This window comes from Anolis carolinensis, chromosome 5 (assembly GCF_035594765.1).
Source record: "Anolis carolinensis isolate JA03-04 chromosome 5, rAnoCar3.1.pri, whole genome shotgun sequence".
In the NCBI taxonomy this organism is placed as follows: Eukaryota; Metazoa; Chordata; class Lepidosauria; order Squamata; family Dactyloidae; genus Anolis; species Anolis carolinensis.
In genome coordinates this window covers 29,261,369-29,283,619 of record NC_085845.1, presented here as the reverse complement: position 1 = coordinate 29,283,619, position 22,251 = coordinate 29,261,369, and the positions used below count along the sequence as shown (strand labels likewise).

Here is a 22,251-nt window from a genome sequence, read left to right as displayed (position 1 = left end):
TGATATTTTGCAATCTTTCCTAATACCAGTATTTAAAACATGTCAGATTTGTTTCATAATTTCAAATATCCATGGCTTGAGAATACACACACACACACACACACAGTTCTGGTTATCTGACGTCCACTTATCCAACCCACCATATTATCCAACGAGCCAGTGTCTTGCTCCTCCCGGCGGTGCCACAGACTTTTCCCTCCGGGCAAGTACCCAATGCTTGGAGAGGCCCGCCGTGTGTTGCTGCCTAGAAAATCAGCTGTTTTTCTAGGCATCAGGGAGCCTTCTCAAGCCGGTTACTTGCCGGGAAGGAGGAGACTTTTCCCTCCCAGCAAACACCCGGCTTGCCAGGGGGACTAATAGAGCCTACCTATTATCCAGCAGTTTCAGTTATCCAACATTTGGCCAGCCCGTTTATGTCGGATAACGGAACTCTTCTCTACTCTCTCTCTCAATCTCAATCTCTCTCTCTCTCTCTCTCTCTCTCTCTCTCTATATATATATATATATATATATATATAGAGAGAGAGAGAGAGAGAGAGAGAGAGAATCTTAATTTTGCTATTTTCTAATTTTGTTATTACAACATTGTGCATAACAGGACTCGAGTATCTACAAATGTTGGTATCCATGTGAGAGTTCTGAAACCAAATTCCAGCAGATACCAAGAAGCCCGATGTACTCTTAGAATTCTATAGTAGATGTAGTATTCAGAGGTCTGACAACCAAAACCTTTGTATAAAAATTATACCTAGTGATTTTAGACTTAGCAATTCAGGGGGGGGGAATCAAGCATTAGTTGAGTCTTTAGGTGTTTACACTCTGCATAGTTATCTTTTCTTTCTATGAAGGTGCACAGCACTGCAAAATGAAGAAAATACACAATAATATATATCTGGTTCAGAAGTCAGGTTACCTTGACCCTGTGGAGTTTATTTAAGAGCAGAGCTGACTCAGCAGTGACTAATAGATATAAGATCTCGGATAACATGGCCAAGATTTAAAATTTTGAACCGGAAAAGGTGCTCATCATGAATTAAACTGTAATGTAAACTGTCAGGCTACTCTTCTGGAAGGTAGCACACAATTCGGCACTTGAGATATCATTCTCTTGCCTTTCTGAGAGTTGTCAACATTTAAACAGTTATATAAGGGTGGGTCAAAAGGTTTTGCCTCTTGTATCATAAAAAGTTATGAATGAACATGTAACAGCAGAAGTTGCTACAGATCATAATCTGAACTATCCTTTACACGAAATTACCGTTCAACACAGTCACCATCAATTTGTACACATTTGTGCCATCGTTTAACCCAGGCATCAAAGCCATTTTGGAAAAATTCATGGTTTTGTTTCATGAACCATGATTTTAAAGCTGTTTTAACGTGATTAAGTTATTGAATCTGAAACCACATAGGTTGACTTTCAGAATGCCATGGGCATTCCCCCAGCTGGTTATTCAATATTACTGTCATCTCACTGCTTGGTACTTGTTCTGTTTGTCGAATTCTCTCTTTAGCCTTTGGGCTGTTTCATCTGGGCCTTGATACAGTACTGCCCACAAGAATATTGGCACCCTCCCCCACAAAACTCGATTTAAAGTCCACCTGATCAGGTTTGCGAGTCTCTCAGCAAAAACATTCCTTCCAACTTCTGTGAGGCACAATCCATCCTGTGCCAGAAGCCCATCTTCCTAGAAAAACAGAACATGGTCCAAGAAGCCAAATCATTCCTGACACCATTTTGCATAAAATTGCCATTAACCCAAAGAAGGAAAATCAACATGTTTTTGTACTATTTACATAGTACGTGAAAGAAATCCTTGATTTAAACTGTGTCAGTATCAAGCTAGTGTAGGAAAATCCAAGCAAAATCCAGTACTCTTATCAGAATCACTTTGTTATGCAATACAATCAGCTCTCCCCATTTGTGGTTTTCATTTTTGGAACATTTGTGGATTTAGTTATATGTTTTTTGTAGTCATCATTAAGTCCTTCAGAACAATTCTGTGGTCAGATTCAAACAGTTGTTGTTCATAAAGTTGTGTTGGAAGACTAAAGATTCCTAGAGCAAACACTTCTCTCTGCTGCAATATGATTCTACAGCCAACTTCTTCATAGAGTCACACTGGAGAAGTAGCAGTCAACAATGAAAGGACCAAGGCAGTGACATCTCCAGCCTATCGCCTATTTGGATATCAGCCAGCACTCTAACGCCTTAAATCAAGAAATAGTTTTCTAAGATCTACAGAGATACTTGCAAGAATACCTTAGCAAGCGAGAATCCAAAAGTGGCAGGCTAAAACCCAGAACGTTAAGCCATGGCTGATACGGAATGAGACACTCCCTCCTGAGCATGTAGAACAATGGACGACTTGGAAGGCGCTGAACAGACTGCGTTCTGGCACTACAAGATGCAGAGCCAACCTTAAGAAATGGGGTCACAAAATGGAGTCCACAACATGTGAGTGTGGAGAAGAGCAAACCACAGACCACCTATTACAACCTGAGCCCTGCCATATGGACCATGGAGGACCTTCTTATAGCAACACCAGGGGCACTCCAAGTGGCCAAGTGACGTTTTGTATAATGCCATGTTTTGTTTAACTTTGTGTTTTTAAATCCATTACAACTGTACGCTCGGTTGGCTTCTGACATGATAAATAAAATAACCGGAGAACCCAGAGATCCCTAGAAAGGTGTTTTATCAGATAAAGTAGTTTTTTTTAATTTGCAGTTTTCCTACTTTGGTAGGGATCATACATCCCTAATCCCTGTGAATGTGAAAGATTAACTGTATATAACTATTGTTTAGTTGAATATTCATGGAATCTTGTAATTACTCAAGAATATTATCAATAACAGACATTTGTTCTCAGACTAATTGGGGGGGGGGGACCAGACACTCTGGAGGGTATTAATAAAAGCTGAAGCAGAACTTCTTTGTATGTCATTCTTTAATTTCTCATGACTGCAAGATATCGTTTGAATGGCAGCTGCTTATTTGTGGTTACATAGGGAGATTAGTTTATATCCTGAGAAAACAACTCCACCCTACTTTTAAGATTTTGAAAATACAGGGCTCTTCTACCTTTAACAGTGATACATTAATTTCAGCAGTGGCATTTGTCACACAAGTTTCACCTGCTGAAATCTCCTTTTCTTTGCAAAGATTAAAGTTAGGTTTCCCCCCCTGTCTCGGGTATCCAAATAATAGTGTGGTGTAGTTGTTTATAAAAGCATTGGAAACACCTTATTTAGTACCAGGTGACTTTGGGCAAGTCACTTGCTCAGACTCAGAGGAAGGCAAGAACATGTTAAAAAACCAAACCAGAAAATTGGATATTACTTATATTTGAATGCACAGGGCTCAACCATGTTTTGAATTATTTTTTAAATAATTGGGCAGCAAAACCTCAAACAGATGCCACAGACGAAAAGTAAAGTTTAGATATCATATACAGTAGAGTCTCACTTATCCAACATAAATGGGCCGGCAGAATGTTGGTTAAGCGAATATATTGGATAATAAGGAGGGATTAAGGAAAAGCCTATTACACATCAAATTAGGTTATGATTTTACAAATTAAGCACCAAAACATCATGTTTAACAAAAAATTTGACAGAAAAAGTAGTTCAATACTCAGTAATGCTGCCGTGTTTCCCCGAAAATAAGACAGTGTCTTATATTATTTTTTGTTCCCAAAGATATGCTAGGTCTTATTTTCAGGGGATGTCTTATTTTTCCATGAAGAAGAATTCACATTTATTGTTGAACAAAAAAATGAACATTTATTATATACTGTACAGTAGTTGTTATCACAAACCAACATAACCAAACCAAACAAACTGTGACTCCTGTCAAGAATTTATTGTTACTACTGTACCTTTATTTTCATGTACAACTGGTATGTACATTTGCCAATCCTGCATGCTCTGGTGTTTGTTTGGCAGGCGCTGGGCATGCTTCCAAACAAAAACTTTGCTAGGTCTTACTTTCAGGGGAGGCCTTATATTTAGCAATTCAGCAAACCCTCTACTAGGTCTTATTTTTTGGGGATGTCTTATTTTCAGGGAAACAGGGTATGTATTAATTACTGTATTTACGAATTTAGCACCAAAATATCACGATGTACTGAAAACATTGACTACAAAAATGCACTGGATAATCCAGAACATTGGATAAGCGAGACTCTACTGTAATGGAAACAAAGAAGAAAGGGAAGGGTTGTTCTTATAGCTTGTGGTTTTTTTAAAAAAAAAATTGTTATAAAACTCACATCTCAGTCATTGGTGGATCTTTTTACAAAGGACTATTTTGTTTCATGATACTAATGGTTCAATGGTAATATTTTATATTGATATATTTTGTAATGAATTTACAAATCTTGACAAGAAAACATGGCGCTGTAGTCACCTTAGGTTGGAAAGGACATGAGGGTGCACAACAGCAACTTTATGCACTATGATACTTTGCTGCTGCTCAGTCGTTTAGTCGTCTCCGACTCTTCGTGACCTCCTGGACCAGTCAACACCAGAGCTCCCTGTCGGCCGTCACCGCCCCCAGTTCCTTCAAGGTCAACCCGGTCACTTCAAGGATACTGTCCATCCATCTTGCCCTTGGTTGGCCTCTCTTCCTTTTTCCTTCCATTTTCCCCAGCATCGTGATCTTTTCCAAGCTTTCCTGTCTCCTCATGATGTGGCCAAAATACTTCATCTTTGCCTCTAATATCCTTCCCTCCAGTGAGCAGCTGGGCATTATTTCCTGGAGGACGTACTGGTTGGATCTTCTTGCGGTCCGAGGCACTCTCAGGATTTTCCTCCAGCACCAGAGTTCAAAAGCATCTATCTTCCTTCGCTCAGCCTTCCTTATGGTCCAGCTCTCGCATCCATAGGTTACTATGGGGAATACCATTGTTTTGTCTATACGGAACTTCGTTGCCAGTGTGATGTCTCTGCTCTTCACTATTTTGTCAAAGTTGGCCATTGCTTTCCTCCCAAGAAGTAAACGTCTTCTGATTTCCTGGCTGCAGTCTGCATCTGCAGTGATCTTCTCACCTAGAAATATAAAGTCTGTCATTGCCTTCACGTTTTCTCCCTCTATTTGCCAGTTATCAATAGGTGTAGTTCCCAAGATCTTGGTTTTCTTTAGAATGTGCTTTTCTGCTTGGGGCAATATCTGGGCAGTGGGAACAGCTCTGCCTTTAAGGCTAAGGCGGCGGGGGCAAGCCCAGTCTAGCCTTCCCCTTCCGTACTGTACTTATCCTGGGGTTCCTTCCTAATTTGGAGGGCAGCCCGAGCAACGCCCACGTTGCCAGAGGAGCCTTATCAAGACCTGCCTCAATAAGGGAGCTGGCCTCGACCTTGTAACTGGAGAGAGAGAAATGAGGAGTGGGTGGAGGGTTTCGAAGAGGAGGAAGAGGAGGAGAGAAGGGCGGGAAGGTGGGAGGGAGGTCGGTCGGTGGCTCCCTTCCAGGAAGTCAAAGAAAGAAAGAGACCAACTCCAGGCGCAGCAGCAGCCTCGCCAAGGGCTCTCTTTGTTGCGCCTCGCGGTGCGCCATGGCCAGCTCCAAGCGGCAGAGGAACGCCAACCACTCCTCAGGTAGGAAAGCCATCGCGCTGGAAAAGGGCTGAACAAAAGGACAGCTCTGGAAAGAGGGCTCGCCCCGTCTCCGCCCTTCCCTTGCTCGGCTTGGCCCTCTGCACATGCACAGAGAGCATTTGCACTCCTGCTCCAGACTGGGTCTGCTGGAGATGCTCCCCCAATTCCGCCTCTCCCGACTTTGCAAAAAGGGATTCTGGATTTATGCACAAATATGCCCCTCCTTCAGTGAAAGGGGCCGAGAAGATCAGGCTCAACCCTCTAAGCCAGGCATGGGCAAACTTCGGCCCTCCAGGTGTTTTGGACTTCCAACTCTCACAATTCCTAACAGCCGGTAGGCTGTTAGGAATTGTGAGAGTTGAAGTCCAAAACACCTGGAGGGCCGAAGTTTGCCCATGCCTGCTCTAAGCAAATGCAACTGGTGCTGCTGTAAAGATGTACTATCTACACACTGTAAAATTAATGCAGTTTGGTCTCCACTTGAACTGCCACGCCTCATTGCTATGGCATCGAGAGAACTGTAGTTACACAAGCCCTTTAGCCTTCCCTGCCTCTCCAAACTGCATTCAAGTCTACAATATAGAGATAGATACAGTCCCTGTCTCCAGCACGTTGTCTCCCATCCTCCCAAGACAGCATTCATGCATGATGGGGTTTGTAGCCCCCTATATTTGCAGGGCATCAGGTCACCTTATTTTGGGGAGCATCACTGTTTAACAAGGGGCTGATCTCTCAGCGGAGGCGTGAACAATGCTCTGCTTCCCTTCCTTTCTATTGTTCTTCTTGCTGGGCGTTTGCACCTCTTCTTCCTTTGTTGCAGACTGTTATCCTTGCTTTGTCCTTTCTCTCCTTCCTGGAGCCTTTCCTTCCGGGGAGGCTGTGGTGTCTGCCTCCAGGGCCATTTGCATTTCCTTGTCGCTGCTGGGCTGGTTGGTACCTGGTCTCCCCTGAGGGCAGGGAGAGGTTGGCTAGTGGAGACCAGTGGTTTCTTTCAGCCGGATGCAAAACAAGTCCGCCTGGGGCTAAAGCTCCTTTGATGGTGACTGGAGGGAACACATCTCTGCAAAGACAGCTCATGTGGCAGGGCACCCAAAGCCCAACCTTAAACACCAGTGGATGATTGCTGGGGATTGTGCCTACACAGTTCTGTTTATGGCACCTGCCTTTTTCTTTTCTGTCCAAAGTGCAGGCAGTAATGAGAATGTGCACCTGAGCCCTGGGTGAAATGAGTGGCGCCTGGAAACCCCACCCGTCCCCACAGTGTCTGTGCCATTTGCCTTCCACCGAAAGAGGTTACAGATTTCCCACCATCTTTCGCATGCCAGATTTCCCAGACATGCAAGCTCTGTTTTATTATTATTATTATTATTATTATTATTATTATTATTATTATTATTATTGAGTCTCACTTATCCAACATAAACGGGCCAGCTGAATGTTGGATAAGCAAAACTTTTAAATAATAAGGAGGGATTAAGGAAAAGCCTATTCAACATCAAATTACATTATGATTTTACAAATTAAGCACCAAAATATGTTTTACAACAAGTCAGCCACTTGTTTGGGAGCATGGCTGCACTTGTGTTGGGCATGTTGGCCAGCTGCACGTTGCTGCCTAGAAAAACAGCTGTGGATCTGGGCGGGAGGCAGACTGCATTGGATAATACAGAACGTTAGATAAGTGAAGGTTGGATAAGCAAGACATTACTGTATTATTACTATTACTCTGGCCAAAGCAGCTCACAACCTTAAAAAGAAGGTATTAAGTAAATAAACATTAAAATAGAATTAAATGTACAATTGTTAAAATAAGCAATGGGTTCAAGCTGCAGGAAAGGCGATTCCATCTAAACATTAGGAAGAACTTGCTGACAGTTAGACCTGTTTGACAGTAGGATATGCTGCCTTAGAGGGTGGTGGAGTTTCTCCCCCTGGAGGTTTTTAAACAGATAATAGATGAATAAATAAATCTGTAAATAAAGAACAACACTCTGAAAACAGGGGAATTCCAGACATGAAACATCAGGGCCAGCTAACACCTCCCAACATAGGATTTCTTCAGGCAGGAATCAGCCAGGCATTGAAACTGAAAGGCTTTTCAATGCTAATCAAGGTGATCAATTGCAACATTCACACCTGCCTTCAATAGACAAGAGTTCTTTCTCTCACCCTGGACCTTCCACAGATATATAAACCCCACTTGCCTAGTTTCTAATAGACCTCACAACCTCTGAGGATGCTTGCCATAGATGTGGGCGAAACATCAGGAGAGAATGCTTCTGGAACATAGCCATAAGCCCAGAAAACCCACACCAACCCATGATTCCAGCCATGAAAGCCTTCAACAACACAGATGACCATCTGTTGGGAGTGGTTTGATTGTCTATTCCTGCATGAAAGGGTTGGACTGAATGGCCCTTGGGTATCTTCCACCTCTATCATTCTATGTCAGTTAAAATCACATTTAACAAGTACAAAATGATAAAATAATTGAAACACCACACATCACTTCCTGACTTATTAAAACTTCCTTCTTTAAAAGCCTGCTGGAAGAAAAAGGTTTTGGCTTGTTTTTAGAAAGACAACAGGGAAATGGCCATTCTAGTTTCCCTGGGAATGGAGCTTGAGATCTGGGGGCAGTCAGTCACGCAGAAGACCTTCTCTTGTGTCCTCCACAAACCTGGACGGTGGAATGATGGTGTAACTCAGTGGTTCTCAACCTGTGGGTCTGTAGATGTTTTGGCCTTCAACTCCCAGAAACCCTAACAGCTGGTAAACTGGCTGGGATTTCTGGGACTTGTAGGCCAAAACGCCTGGGGACCATAAGTTTGAGAACCACTGGTGTAACTGAAATAAGGCTTTCAGAACCTGGACAGAGATATGATCTGCAAAAGCCTGGTCCTGAGGCATAGAGGGCTTTATAGGGGTTATAAACATACAAAGAACATACAGAAATATTGGGGGTGAGGCTCATATGCATAGCAACATCTCACCACCTATTTGGTCCCCTATGTGTTCAGACAAATGCCCAGGTGGGTGTTTGCACTAGTCTTCAGCAGACTTAAGAAACACTTTTCTAAAACTGCAGAAAGATATTGTAATAATCAGACTTGGGTTTAAAATCTAAAGTTTAATCTAACATAGATTAATTTCTCAGCTCAGCATCACATCAAATACTTGCTCCCTTTCACATGCTAGAAAAGTTTCAACAGAGGGCTCATTTGAATTGAAACAGAAAGAAGAATCAAGTGGGACAGGGGAGAAAAGGGTAATGAGTCCTACTGGGAGCGGTTGGAATTCAGCCCCACACTGCTCAAGTCTGCAGTCCTCAATGTGGAAGTTAGTTAGCTTTAGAATAGTCTGAAGGAATTCCTTCCCTTCTGGCTCATGAAGGGAAATGCATCTATTTGTCCTCTTCTCTCTGTTTCTGCTCTCATTCTGATTGGTTATGTGGAATGAATACTTTTCAGATGCATGTCTTTGTTCCAGACTTCTGCTTTTTACATCTTGGTATTGAGACCTCTCTCTGCTTGTGTGTGTCAGAAGAGATGTAGTGCTTGGAGATTTTTCCCTCTTTTTGAACCCTAGAGAGTTATAGAGGAGCTCAAATCCAGTTCTTTACTATTAAGAAATGTAGATATTATTTATGTAAATAAACCTTTTGTAATTTTAAAGACTGAACTCTGCATCTTTGCCTCCTAAGCTCTAAATTCTTTTCGGGCCACAACACTTCACACTCTGCTTGCTGTGAGCTGAATGCTCAACTACAGTAGAGTCTCACTTATCCAACATAAACGGGCCAGCAGAATGTTGGATAAGTGAATATGTTGGATAATAAGGAGAGATTAAGAAAAAGCCTATTAAACATCAAAATAGGTTATGATTGTACAAATTAAGCACCAAAACATGTTATACAACAAATTTGACAGACAAAGTAGTTCATTACACATTAATGCTATGTAGTAATTACTGTATTTACAAATTTAGCACCAAAATATCACAATGCATTGAAAACATTGACTACAAAAATGCATTGGATAATCCAGAACATTGGATAAGTGAATGTTGGATAAGTGAGACTCTACTGTATATGTATTCTGTTTGTATTTTTGGATGTTCTGCTATATTTTTGGGAGTTTTCCCTAACAGGAACTTCTTTTTTTTTAAAAAAAATATCCCACTTTTCTTCCAAAATGAGACTCGGGGCAGTTCACAATTCAGTACAATGGAACAGAGTTAGGAAATAACCCTTTGAGATATCCCTGTTGCCATTTTCTATGTCTGGGTGGTGCAGACTACATTCAGTGCACACTTGGCTCCACTTGTCCACATAGATGGCAATAAAGATTACCAGAACAAAGTCCACCTGTAAAGTCTTGTTGCTTTAGATAAACAGAAAGCAGCACATATATCAAGATGTATACTATCCAAGTTCAGGCAAGCAATCAGGTTACTGACATTGGGAGTTTCACCCTAAGAGGAAAAATTGTCTTCCTTTTCAGGCACGCTTCTTTAAGGTTTGGCACATACTGAAATACAAGGGATATTACTGACCACATTTAAACCCTTAAAATAATCTGCAAAGACTCCCACTCACTCAGTAGTAATGCCACACATTTTTAAAGTTTGCCACACAGTTGTTCGTAGCAGGCCACATAGCATGTTGACACTAACTTTGTGGATAGTCTTTCTACTAATACTATTCATGCCGGGACAAGTATAATTCAGTGAAATGAAGTGAGCGAGAACCATTACTGGACAGAAAACAAAAGAGAAAATAAATTGTTCAATCTAGACTAACTACACTTTTTTTTTTTTACAACTGAACTCAAATATATATTTCAATGGAAAACAATAAACATATGGCTTTTTATCATAGGAGAAATCCATGTGGATAGCAAGGATGTGTTGCAACTCAAAGGTAAGTTCCTGGCATTTGTTGACAATATAATTGGAAGTTAATGTTTTAGTGGGAACAGAACAAAGGAATGGATGGGAGAAGGAAATTGTCATAAAAAATAATGTGGAAGAGCAAAGAGCCATAAACAGTTTTGATTTTTAGATAGGTTGAATCTTGGTTGCTCACTATGATTACTAACTCAGTCCAGAGATACACACATAATGCTGCATACATTAAACTGCATATGAAAATCTGTGGATGTTCACTTACGGAATGGAATTGATGCAACAGAAAGAATGTTGCATGTTAAAAGATGGAGTAACTCTACAAAGTAATCACTGGTGGACTGGTTTCCATGTCTAGATATGTGTGACAATCATTTGCTGGTTTTAGTCCAAATATTGAAAGAACCGCCTAAGGGATTGAACTAATTATGAGGGTTCAGTTCAGCCCATTGAAAAGCTCTTTTAAAGTTCAGACTAAAACTTGAAACAGTTTCACTGACTCACTGACAAGGAAGCCAACTACCAGTAGCTTTAGTTATGGTTTCAAGATCTTGATAATAAGCAAGAGTATGATATTTTTTAAAAGGAGAGCACAGTATTTATTTTGTTAATATGTAGGAACTTCCGGGGCAGAGAAGATCCAGGGTGCATTCCATCACACTATTGGTTGTCATAAGTTCCACTGATGAAATGTTTCCAAAACAGAGTGTTTTCTTTTGGATTATAAATCATAGATTTTGGAACAAGTGTTCTAAACATCTCAATGCAAAATTCTCAATACATATTCATATTCAATTGGTTTAAATGTAAATAATGTATGAAATGTCTGCATGTTATTGAAAAAGCAAACTGGAAAACTGGTTGTTGCTTATACTTGAATGCACAGGGCTCAACCATGTTTCCAATTATCTTTTGAATTGTAGATGGAGAGCAAAACCTCACAGAGACAGATGCCATGGAAGAAAGGTAAAGTTTTTTATTGTTTTAGCTATATTCCTATATCTTATGCTCTTTGTTATTAAAAACCCACATCCCAGTAATTTAGTGGCTCTTTTTATAGAATGCTGTTTTGCTCCATAATATGGTTCAACAATAAATATTTTAGATGGCATCAAAATGGTTCCTAGTAAAGAATTCTGTTTTTGTAATGTATTTACAAAAATACAGTCACTTATCAAAATAGTACATATTTCTTCTTTGGCCTGAGAATGCATAAATATTTTGGTTTTGCAAAAATGCAATTTGACTTGCAAAAATACATTTATTGAAAACAGGTTAAAAAAGGTAAAGGTTTCCCCTTGACATTAAGTCTAGTCATGTCCGACTCTTGGAGGTTGTGCTTATCGCCATTTCTAAGCCGAAGAGTCACTGTTGTCCATAGACGCCTCCTAGGTCATGTGGCCGGCATGACTGCATGAAGCACTGCTACCTTCCCGCTGAAGCGGTACCTATTGATCTACTCACATTTGCATCTTTTCAAACTGCTAGGTTGGCTAATGACGGGAGCTCACCCAGTCTTGGTCAGCAAGTTCTGCAGCTTAGCGGTTTAACCCACTGTGCCACCGTGGCCCCATTGAAAATAGGGTAGCTAAGGCTAATTTAGACTTGCATAAACATAACAACCGAAGTCTAATATGCCAAGTGTTGCATCAGCACATGTGCTCCCTTGTCCTTTTTCTGCCAAATGCTTTTGAATGTACCAAAACAGTATTAAAGGTCCCTGCAATATTGTTGTAATATTTCCAGTTGTGCTCACTGTCAAGCAGCCAATAAGTGATATTCATGATTTTTATACTACCATCATATTGGCTAGGAAGGAATCATCAGGTTCCTTCCTGATGTAGAGTAGAATTGTTGAAAAGTTTCTTCTTGAGTGATAAATTATAGAAACTTTGTCAGAAGAGAAGAATGCTCTTTTGGGTGAACTTCTTGGACTAGTGGAACTAGACATTGAATCTTAAATTATTAAACTGTTTTTAAAACTCCATCATGTTTCAAAAATAGCAGTTGACACTGCTGTTTTGGAAATTTAAGGTTTGATTTGTCATGCAAAGTGCTCCAGGGCTTTGAATCCTAGCTATCAACGTCTTCAAAGAGATTCAACAGCAGCAGCGACATATGTTGTGTATGAGCAAGAGAGTGATTGTATGTGCTAACTGCTGTGCTCAACCTTTTTTTAGAAGGAACCATCTCTTTGATCCAGCGGCAGAATACAAAATGAGCCACAAAAGAAGAGGACTTGCTCTTATCTTCAATCATGAGCATTTTTTCTGGCACTTAATGTTACCAGAAAGACGTGGCACCCAAGCTGATAAAGAGAACCTAAAACGTGGGTAAGGAAATCTTTGTTTTATAGAAATACACATTTATGTAATTGGGAGTGGGGAAGGTACAATCCAATTCATTTGTAATTTGTAGAACAATAAAGAGTTGACGTGGGTCTTTGTTGAATACAGAGTTGCCACATACAAAAGAAGAGATAACATACCAGACATCTCCAAAAGTGTAGTACACTAACTTTGTGTGTGTGTGTTTAAAATAAGTTATCAAATAGCCAGCCAATTCAAGTCCTACATGAACCATGAAGTGGTTAGTTGGTCTGATACAAGCCCATCATTTCTCAGGGCTCGTCCAGAGAGGCCCTTTATCTCAGGACCTGATCTCAGGTTTTCTGCTTTGAAGTGGATTATATGAGTTTGCACTGCCAGATAATCTGGGATAAACAGAAAACCTGGGATCAGATCCTGGGATAAAGGACCTGTCTGGAAGGGCCCTCCGTCATTGTAGATCTGCCAATACAGGGATAATAAGAGAGGCCTATATTACAGAGCTGTTAAAATGATAATAGAATAGTAGATTTTGAAAGAACCGTCTAGACCAGTGGTTCTCAACCTTTGGGTCCTCAGATGTTTTGGCCTTCAACTCCCAGAAATCCTAAGCTGGTAAACTGGCTGGGGTTTCCGGGAGTTGTAGGCCAAAACACCTGGGGACCCACAGGTTGAGAAAACCACTGGTCTAGACCATCTGTGCAGGTCTACCCAGCTAAAGCACTTCTAAGAGATGCACCTCTGATCTCTGTTTGAAACCACCAATGAAGACCTCCACTACAAGGCAGCCCATGTTACTGCTGAACAGCCGTTATCATCAAGACTTTCTCCTAGTGTTGAGGTAGAATCTCTTTCCTCCCCCTTCCATTTGAATCCATTGGTTTGAGTCTCATATAACTGGGTTTGTTTGATAATACTACATGAATAGGCAGCAGTGATAGAAGACCTCTGTGTCATTTGCTGTACGTTGGCAAAGCTTTCGAATCCCAGTTTTCTAACATTTGAGTGTTAATATACTCTGGAAGGAAGACTCTATGGGGAAGGTGTGCAGTGGGTGGGTAGAGAAAGGTTACCAGGATCTTTGTTGGAAAGGATTCTGAGCTCCATTTATTATTAGTATTCAGGGTAAATTACAGGATTCAGGATTTTTTATTGTAAGATAGCTGTATTAGGCTCAACTAGGTGGATTTGAGCAGTTTTTTTTTTTCTTAAAAGCAACTACTGTAGATACTCATGTATACATCAATATCATGCACAAGTCAAAGGCAAGTTTTGGGGTCAAAATTTGAGATTCTGACAGGACCCACAAATAAGGCAAAAGTTGTTTTGCAGAGAAAAAAAGCATTGCCCTTAGCTGTTGTTGCTTCCATTTTCCTGCCCAGTTTTGCCACTCTGTTTAGAAAAAGGGATGGTTCTGTTTTTGTTAAATGTTAAATATTAACACCTATCAAAAAAGCAACCAGCACCTTCTTGGAGTAGAGTTGAGAAAGTTGAGAGCTTGGTCCATTCTGGGAAAGCCTAAAAGAAGCAACATCTCTCACTGCTATCTTGACTCTCCATGGAGGGGAAGCATCAAAGAGCCACCTCCGCTGCTAATGCCATCACCATTTCTGCACCAAAGTATTCAAAAGGCAAGAAGTGGTACCAGGGTGGCCATTCAATGCGGTGAAGGGGATAGCTCCAGTTTTGATAAGGGTGAAGGTACCTGGTGCTGCAGCAGTTTAAACCACTGAGCTGCTGAACTTGCTGACTGAAAGGTTGGTAGTTCGAGTCCAAGGAGCGGGGTGAGCTCCTGCTGTTAGCCCCAGCTTCTGCCAACCTAGCAGTTTGAAAACATGCAAATGTGAGATGAGTCTCAACCCCCAGAGTTGGACATGACTAGACTTAATGTCAGGGGAAAACCTTACCTTACCAGTAGTGCACAATCTGTGGCTCTCCAGGGATTTGGGACTTCAGCTCCTGGAATTACTGACATTTGGGCAAGCTGGCTGGGGCTTCTGGAAGTTTAAGACCCAAACACCTGGAGGGCTACAGGATTGTGCACCAGTGTCTTGCACACAGAGCTCACAGGTAATGTCATATGCAATATTTTAAATAATTTTGTACATAAAGTAAATGAGGAAAAACTACTCTTAGGAAGGGAAATTCATTTCTGGAAGAGCTATCAAGGGGAAAAGGTATTTCTGCTGAAGCTTTCTCACCATTGTTTCCACAACAAGACAATTTTTAAAAAAATCAACTTATCACAGGGATAGGAAGTGAGGTGAAATCTACTGAACAGGGACACAGACAGCAAAACAAACACCACTGGAATGTTAACCCTTCTCTATGCAATCCAAAGCTTATTCCGATATATACATTACATTTGAAAAATGGACCTGTTCGACTTATAAACAAAGTCAACTTAAGAACAAACCTACAGAACCTATCTTGTTCATAACTTAGGACCTGCCTGTATATGCAGTATGCACTTCAGACAAGTCTGAGGGATGTTGCTGTTGCTTTGTCCTGAGCAATCAATATCAACAGAAATTGATCTCTTATTAGATTTGTTTCATCTAAAGCATAATATTTAGATGGACTTGCATTCTTTGACTAAGGTTAAAGTGAGTTCCAGAATCGAATGTGCATTATCCTGAATCGGATGCTAGGTTAAAACTGTTCTGTTCTGTTTATAATAGCTTGACTGACCTTGGATTTGAAGTGAAGTGTTTTGATGATTTGAAAGCTGAAGAAGTATTACAAAACATTTACAATGGTAGGTGGCTTTATAGTATTTGCTTAAATAATTTCAGCAACAAGTGTTCTGCAATTTGCTAGTGAACAGGTAACTTTCTTGGTAAAAATATAAAATGCTCTCAGGAAATGAGGGTCGGATGGGGAATCCCTTTGCTCAGCTAAAGATTTACTTGGCATCTTAATTAACTGCTGTAGAATATCTATCTTTACCCGTTTACTGCTGAATGAATATACGTTGTCCAGCAAATGAACTGTTTGGTACTGTTGAAAACGTAAATCAGGAGAGCTCCATTGGGCAGGGATGGAGAATGTAACCACCAAATTTCCTTAATTTTTTGTTTCTTTAAAAACAAAGGCTTGTTACAAGTGTTAAAAAGGCCAATGGGATCCTGAAACACTAAATGCCCACTTGGACCATCTGAATTCTTTTAAAGTCACAATTAAACATTTTAATGCCTAAAATTCTTGGCTTGGTGGGATAAGCCATGGCCAACTGAAGTCTAGAGGGGACTGAAAATGGCTCCTATTGCAGGGTTTTAAAAAGAGGGATTTGTACAGTTATGCTTTATATTGAAATGGGGTCCAGTGATGTCGAAATGATGTTTAGATTTTTCAGCTTTCTTTTGAATTCCAGAATAATTGGATTTGTTAAAATTTACTCTCAAAGTGAGCCAATGAGATCTGGTCCATTGCTACTTCACCAAACATTTATTTTAAAATAAACTTTGACATTGCAACCTGATTGCTTTGCAGTGTCCACAGATGAACATGATGATGCAGACTGCTTTCTTTGCGTTTTCCTGAGCCACGGAGAAGATGACCATGTTTATGCCTATGATGCAAAAATAGAGATAAAGTCGTTGACCAACATGTTCAAAGGAGATAAATGCCCAAGCCTAGTAGGGAAGCCAAAAATATTTGTAATTCAGGTGAGAAAGATGAGCAGTTGAACTCTTAAGTTACACTGTGAGGTGAGATGAAAATTAATTGTATTTAGAAGAATGCAAAGTTGGCTTTGCACCAGTGAGCAATATATTTAGGATTTTTTTTATCATGTTAGAAGTGACTTGAGAAAATACTGCAAGTCGCTTTTGGTATGAGAGAATTGGCTGTCTACAGAGATGTTGCCCAGGAGACGCCCGGATGTGTTAGTTGGGATACTTCTCTTATGTTTCCACAAGCTAGAGCTGACACACGGGGGATCACCCCATCTCGTGGATTCGAACCGGCAACCTTCAGGTCAGCAACCCAAGCCAACCTTGTGCTGGCAGTTCAGCCAGCACAAGGGCTTAACCCATTGCACCACTGTGGCAAACACATAAAAATAAGTAAACTAATAGAATTTTTCATTTATTTTGATCCACATGTAAATAAAGTGATGAAGTTTGGATATATTGCTTGTTTACAATTGTGCTGGACACTTTACATTATCTTCAGAGAGCATGACCATTGATGGCTCTGCCTTGGAAATATGGGAGATGTGCTCCAGCACATTGGAAAGGCACCACATTGGGAAAGATTAACCTACAACCAGTATTTGGGGGAAATTATTAAATTGAGATGCATATAGTATATTTGCATGGAACAATCAAGTAGTAAGCACTAGCAGTGGCTGACATTTGCTATCTTTCTCCATTCCTTTTTAGCAAAGGGTGAATAGAGAATGCCTTTTTATGATTTGTCCATTTATGGAAAACTCTTTTTCTCTGTGTATTAAGAAAGGCAGTTTAGATTTTACCTGTGGTTTTAAGCTCTAGTTTATGGATCAAGGCATCACTTTGATATGAGGTGAAAATGCAAGCATCTAAAAAAAATCAATGGAAGCAAATACACTCTTTGCAGCTTTTGTTCTTTCTTACCCAAGGTTTCCCAGGGAAAGACTCAACTCTTATGAAGAAAGAGAAAGGAATTAACCTTTGTAGGATATATGTCAATAACTGGGGATCTTTTCGTGATTATTGTAATGTTGCCCAGCTGTGACTCATCACTTCAAAAGGTGTTTCTTCTAATACTAGGCATGTAGAGGAGATAAGCATGATGACCCAGTTATTGCTCGCGATACGGTGGATAGCAAAAAAGAATTGGATATCAATGAAACAGAAGTTGATACTGCTGCGGTGTATACATTACCTGCTGGTGCAGACTTCCTCATGTGTTACTCTGTAGCAGAAGGTATATCTTTTATACTTCTACTGAGCTAAATTGGGGAATTACTTGAAAGAAAAAATTACCTTGCCTTGAAAACTTGGAGGGATTTTATTTGAAGTTAGCATTTTTGATACACTTGCATTATTTTTGTTTGGTGAAAGGATGCACAGATGTGAATACAAATAGATAATGCATTCATGCTTTTTATGTGTTAATGTCCTAGCCTTTATGTATTTTCCCAAAAAGAAAATGGAAGGAAGAAATCATTCCTCCCAGGAAGGACTGTAACAGGTCAAGATGTTGATGTGTAGACATAATCTCCCTATTTTTGCAGAAGAGGGACAATTGTGATGCTAAAACTTCTTTGGTTATGACATTTACTTTAAGATTGATACAGATTTCTCCTTAATCCTACCCAAATAAAGTGTGTTCCTAGATTAGTCCAGTCCACTGGGATTAGCAGAAAGGTTAGCAGGAATGAGGCCTTTGCAAATACAGTAGTGTGTGAAGGAGGTCTGTATTCCTATTTAGGAGTGAAAATGAATTTCATACAATTCAGTAGTCTGGCAAAAGCAGCCTCTTGCATCTCTTAAAGCTTGCTCAAAGAAATACACCTTACCATGAGAATTTGCATACTTTCCTAGTGGGAATTTTGGAAAAATAGAGTTTAAAAAGTTCACATAAATTACAAAACGTAAACAACTACATTGCCCCAAACTGGGATAAAATATATGCATAAAGATGGAGTAGTCCAGTGCTTCTTAAACGTTCCTATTTGCAACCTCTTTTCACCTAAGAATCTTTGACGTGACCCCGGCTAAATAGGTATATAAAACGTATACTGGTAACAAATCAACATTTGCAAGGATGTTAAGTAGGCGGATTTTGCTTTGTAAACATTACACAACAGATTTGTGTAAATGTCTAAAAGAGCGGTGATGTTTAGCAATTTTTCATTTTTGCCAAACTTTCCGGAGCCCCAACATTGAGCTAAGGGGACCCCATTTGGATTGCAACCCACAGTTTAAGAAGCAGGGGAAAGATGTAAAGTACACTAAATAAATAAATGTGAAAAAAGAAAAGTGTAAAGAAGTTATATACAAACTTCTCCGTTAGTTCCATAACTCAATAAAAAGGGGTGAACAAAGTGCATTTCTGAACAGAACAATAGTGTGATGGGTATTCAATGGATCTTACTAGACATTAGTATAGGATGTATACCCTTTATACAGAAGTCTAAAATTGTCCACATGGGTGGTTGAGACAGTGACACCTGTTTTCTGATGGATTAGTGAACACAAAGTTTGCTTTACGTACAAAATTATTTAAAATATTGCATATGACATTACCTGTGAGCTATGTGTGTAAGACAGTGGTGCACAATCCTGTAGCCCTCCAGGTGTTTGGGTCTTAAACTTCCAGAAGCCCCAGCCAGCTTGCCCAAACGTCAGTAATTCCAGGAGCTGAAGTCCCAAATCCCTGGAGAGCCACAGATTGTGCACTACTGCTAAGGTAATGTAAGGTTTTCTCTTGACATTAAGTCTAGTCATGTCATGTCCGACTCTGGGGGTTGGTGCTCATCTCCATTTCTAAGCTGAAGAGCCAGCGTTGTCCGTAGACACCTGCAAGGTTATGTTGCTAGCATGACTGCATGGAGCGCCGTTACCTTCCCACCGGACTGGTTCCTATTGATCTACTCACATTTGCATGCTTTCAAACTGCTAGGTTAGCAGAAGCTGGGGCTAACAGTGGGAACTCATCCCACTCCCACCGCCAACCTTTTGGTCAGCAAGTTCAGCAGCTCATTGATTTAATCCGCTGTGCCACCGGGGGCTCTGCACCACTGGTGTAAGATATGAAATATAAATGAATTCAGGTTTGGTTCCCATTTCCAGGATATCTCATGTATTCCAAAATCTGGAAAAAAATTCCAAATCCAGAACACTTCAGGTCCTAAGCTTTTCAAACTGTGTCATTTTTTTCACCATAGTCCATAGGTGATCTTCAAGTATTCATAAAAAATGCTAGTATTTACTGACTTCCCTGTTTCGGTGATGCACCAAGAGCTGGCTTAAGCAAGGAAGAGGATAACTGAGTGGAACTGTATTATTTGTCTCTTTTATTAAAGCAGACCTGCTGGGTTTTTCGCTTTTCTAGACTTCAGACGTAGACTTGAGGAACTGTTTTGTAATCTGTGCTGTTGAAAAGTGAAAAATCGAAGTAGCTATTAATCATTCATGTTTTGGGAACAAGCCTACCACAAGAGTTTAATGGTGCTGTTCTGAGCATGTCTATTAAAAATAAGTTCAGCTGAGGCCAAAGTGAAAACTGCTTTAGATCATAAGATAATTTGCAAGCTTTCTCTTGATCTAGACTTAGCACTTAGACTACTTAGGGTGCGTCTAAACTGTAGAATTAATAGTTTGACTTTAATTGAATCCTGGGATTTGTAGTTTAGTGAAGCACCAGCACTCTTTGACAGACAAAGCTAAAGAGCTTGCAAAACTACAATTCCCATGATTCAATTGAATTGAGTCATGGCAGTTGAGGTAGTGTCAATCTGCATTAATTCCCAAATGTGGATGCACCCATAGTTAGCACATAGATGCCTTCTGTCTTGTTCAAAATACCAAATGCAGATCCAGAATGTCTCACCCACCAATACCAAAACTTTGTACTGTTTTCTCCTCCTCAACAGGGTATTATTCACACCGGGAGACTATAAATGGTTCCTGGTACATTCAAGACCTGTGTGAGATGCTCAAACGACATGGTTCTTCCCTGGAATTCACCGATTTACTGACACTGGTCAACAGGAAAGTGTCTCACCGCGAAGTGGATGTGTGCAAAGATCGTAAGGCTCTAGGGAAAAAACAGATCCCTTGCTTTGCTTCAATGTTAACTAAGAAGTTGTATTTCCGCCCCAAATTTAAGTAGCTTAATGACCCAATAAGAACTTGGTCTAGTTTTTTAACTGGCTTCTTTTCTCTGTAAAGGACTTATCCAGTCAAATACACAACACACTTGAATTATATAGATTTAGGCTGCAATTCTGTATCAATTTATCTAGAAATGTCTCATTAAGCTCAGGTGGGTCTCGGTGCTACATATGTTCAGTTAATGAGTACAGCTTTATTTATCTCTAATCACTGTACATATTTGGTCAATTTGGATTGTTTCTAATATGGAAACATTTATGGCTGATACAAGCAGTAAGTTACAAAACGTGATCATAATTTTTAAATGTTCTCAATATTAGAAGTTGCAAAATTTGAAAGAATTTTATCAACAAAACTACCACTACAAATTCAAAATAAAAATTTCATTGGTAGGCATTCCACAAAATTTAGTATCTGTTGCAATTGTTTGATCAGAAATTAACATTTGTGCTAACCATAAGATGGTTTTGAAAATTAAATCACTTGAGTAATAAAAGAGCAGCTGTTTTGACCAACTACTTTGCACTGAATTACTGTTTGTATCACATTTTGTAACTGAGCTTTTGTAATTTTAAACATTTTGGAAGCTCTGTTTATACAGGCTAATTTGTATATTAGGGATCACTTTCCTTATTTTGTTGTACTGTATGGACCTGCTCCTATATTTTACCTTCAACAAGTGCCACCTAAATACGATCAGAGATTTAATTATGCAGTTAGTGTGGCTACTGGGAGATTTTGTCATCCCATTTCTCACTTGTTCAGCTTACCAAAAGGAGCACCAACCATTTTTAAGAAATGCTTGGAGATGCAGGTCTTCCAGGACCTAGCTTCTCATTCCAATTCTGGAGAGGATCATGTCGGCACAGTTGTGTCCCACAAATTTTGGTATTTTTTAAAAAAATAATCTGATTTCTTTTTTGTATATGGTACATGTTTATAAATGACCGCTGTCTGTGAAGTAGTCCGTGTATGTGTAGATTATCAGATATTTCCAAGGGACATTTTTTGTGTAAGACTTCCATTTAAAAAAAATGCCTCCAAAACTATAATGTCTTTTTATTTTCCTTATGAAAATTACATTCAAATAGAGTAAGTCTCAGAGTAAAATAAACAAAAACAAAACATTTTTTGTCTCTTTGTTCATTAACAATGGCTCGAAACTCCAAAATTGGCTATTGGTTCCTTCTTTGTTTACAAGAAACAAAATATATACATGGAAAGTTCAGATTTGTGTGTAAAACATAAAAAAAATCCCAGTTATTTAGAAGTTCACAATTTTTGTGTTTGAATTTTCCCTCTTGGGGGGGGGGGGGGGAGAAACCCACCAAATTGTCCAAATATCCAGTTGTTGATCTTTTGAGGCAATTTAACAAAGCTAATACATTCACAGGTATATGAAAAATTAATGTTTGTCATTTATTTCTTCAATTGGGAGATGCAATTTTAAGGGATTCTTCAGCCGTTTCAAGGATTCTTCCACCTGTGGACATGACAGAAGAATTAAATTTATTATGCAGTGTTCAGATTCTGTCAGCCTTCTAACAGCCTACTATATTTCCTCTGGACACACATGCTTTGGATGGAAAACATTTGG

At 39.8% G+C, this 22,251-nt stretch overlaps 2 protein-coding genes and 1 long non-coding RNA gene across 5 annotated transcripts in view; 1 reads left to right on the top strand and 2 right to left on the bottom strand.

Moving 5' to 3' along the window:
• Positions 1-891: 891 nt before the first annotated feature.
• LOC134299633 (uncharacterized) lies at positions 892-6,668 on the bottom strand. Its single transcript, XR_010006866.1, has 2 exons — positions 6,287-6,668; positions 892-5,052 (listed from the first exon to the last, which is right to left on the bottom strand). It is a non-coding gene; the product is annotated as an uncharacterized LOC134299633 (long non-coding RNA).
• casp6 (caspase 6) lies at positions 5,439-21,781 on the top strand. 2 transcript variants are annotated; one of them, XM_062983010.1, is made up of 9 exons: positions 5,451-5,596; positions 6,781-6,888; positions 10,476-10,517; positions 11,425-11,467; positions 12,682-12,834; positions 15,510-15,586; positions 16,321-16,496; positions 17,583-17,739; positions 20,414-21,781. In XM_062983010.1, the coding sequence occupies exons 2-9, from the start codon at positions 6,822-6,824 to the stop codon at positions 20,650-20,652; spliced, it is 954 nt and encodes a 317-aa protein (XP_062839080.1). In that variant the 5' UTR covers positions 5,451-5,596; positions 6,781-6,821; the 3' UTR covers positions 20,653-21,781. The 2 variants fall into 2 exon arrangements, with proteins under 2 accessions (XP_003221840.2, XP_062839080.1); XM_003221792.4 differs by lacking the exon at positions 6,781-6,888 and having other exon boundaries at positions 5,439-5,596.
• Positions 21,699-22,251, bottom strand: part of mcub (mitochondrial calcium uniporter dominant negative subunit beta) — a 90,473-nt gene continuing 89,920 nt past the window's right edge. For both annotated transcript variants that reach the window (XM_003221793.4, XM_062983009.1), the window contains one exon: positions 21,699-22,137. In XM_003221793.4, coding sequence (XP_003221841.3) covers positions 22,060-22,137 — 78 coding nt within the window. In that variant the 3' untranslated portion in view covers positions 21,699-22,059. The remainder of the gene's footprint in view (positions 22,138-22,251) is intronic.

Bases quoted from the DNA above. Each gene is read 5' to 3' on its own strand.
- casp6 (XM_062983010.1), top strand. From the start codon at position 6,822: ATGAGTGGCGCCTGGAAACCCCACCCGTCCCCACAGTGTCTGTGCCAT. The intron at 16,497-17,582 runs GTGAGAAAGATG...TTCTAATACTAG, and splicing joins CAAAAATATTTGTAATTCAG to GCATGTAGAGGAGATAAGCA. The intron at 17,740-20,413 runs GTATATCTTTTA...CCTCCTCAACAG, and splicing joins GTGTTACTCTGTAGCAGAAG to GGTATTATTCACACCGGGAG.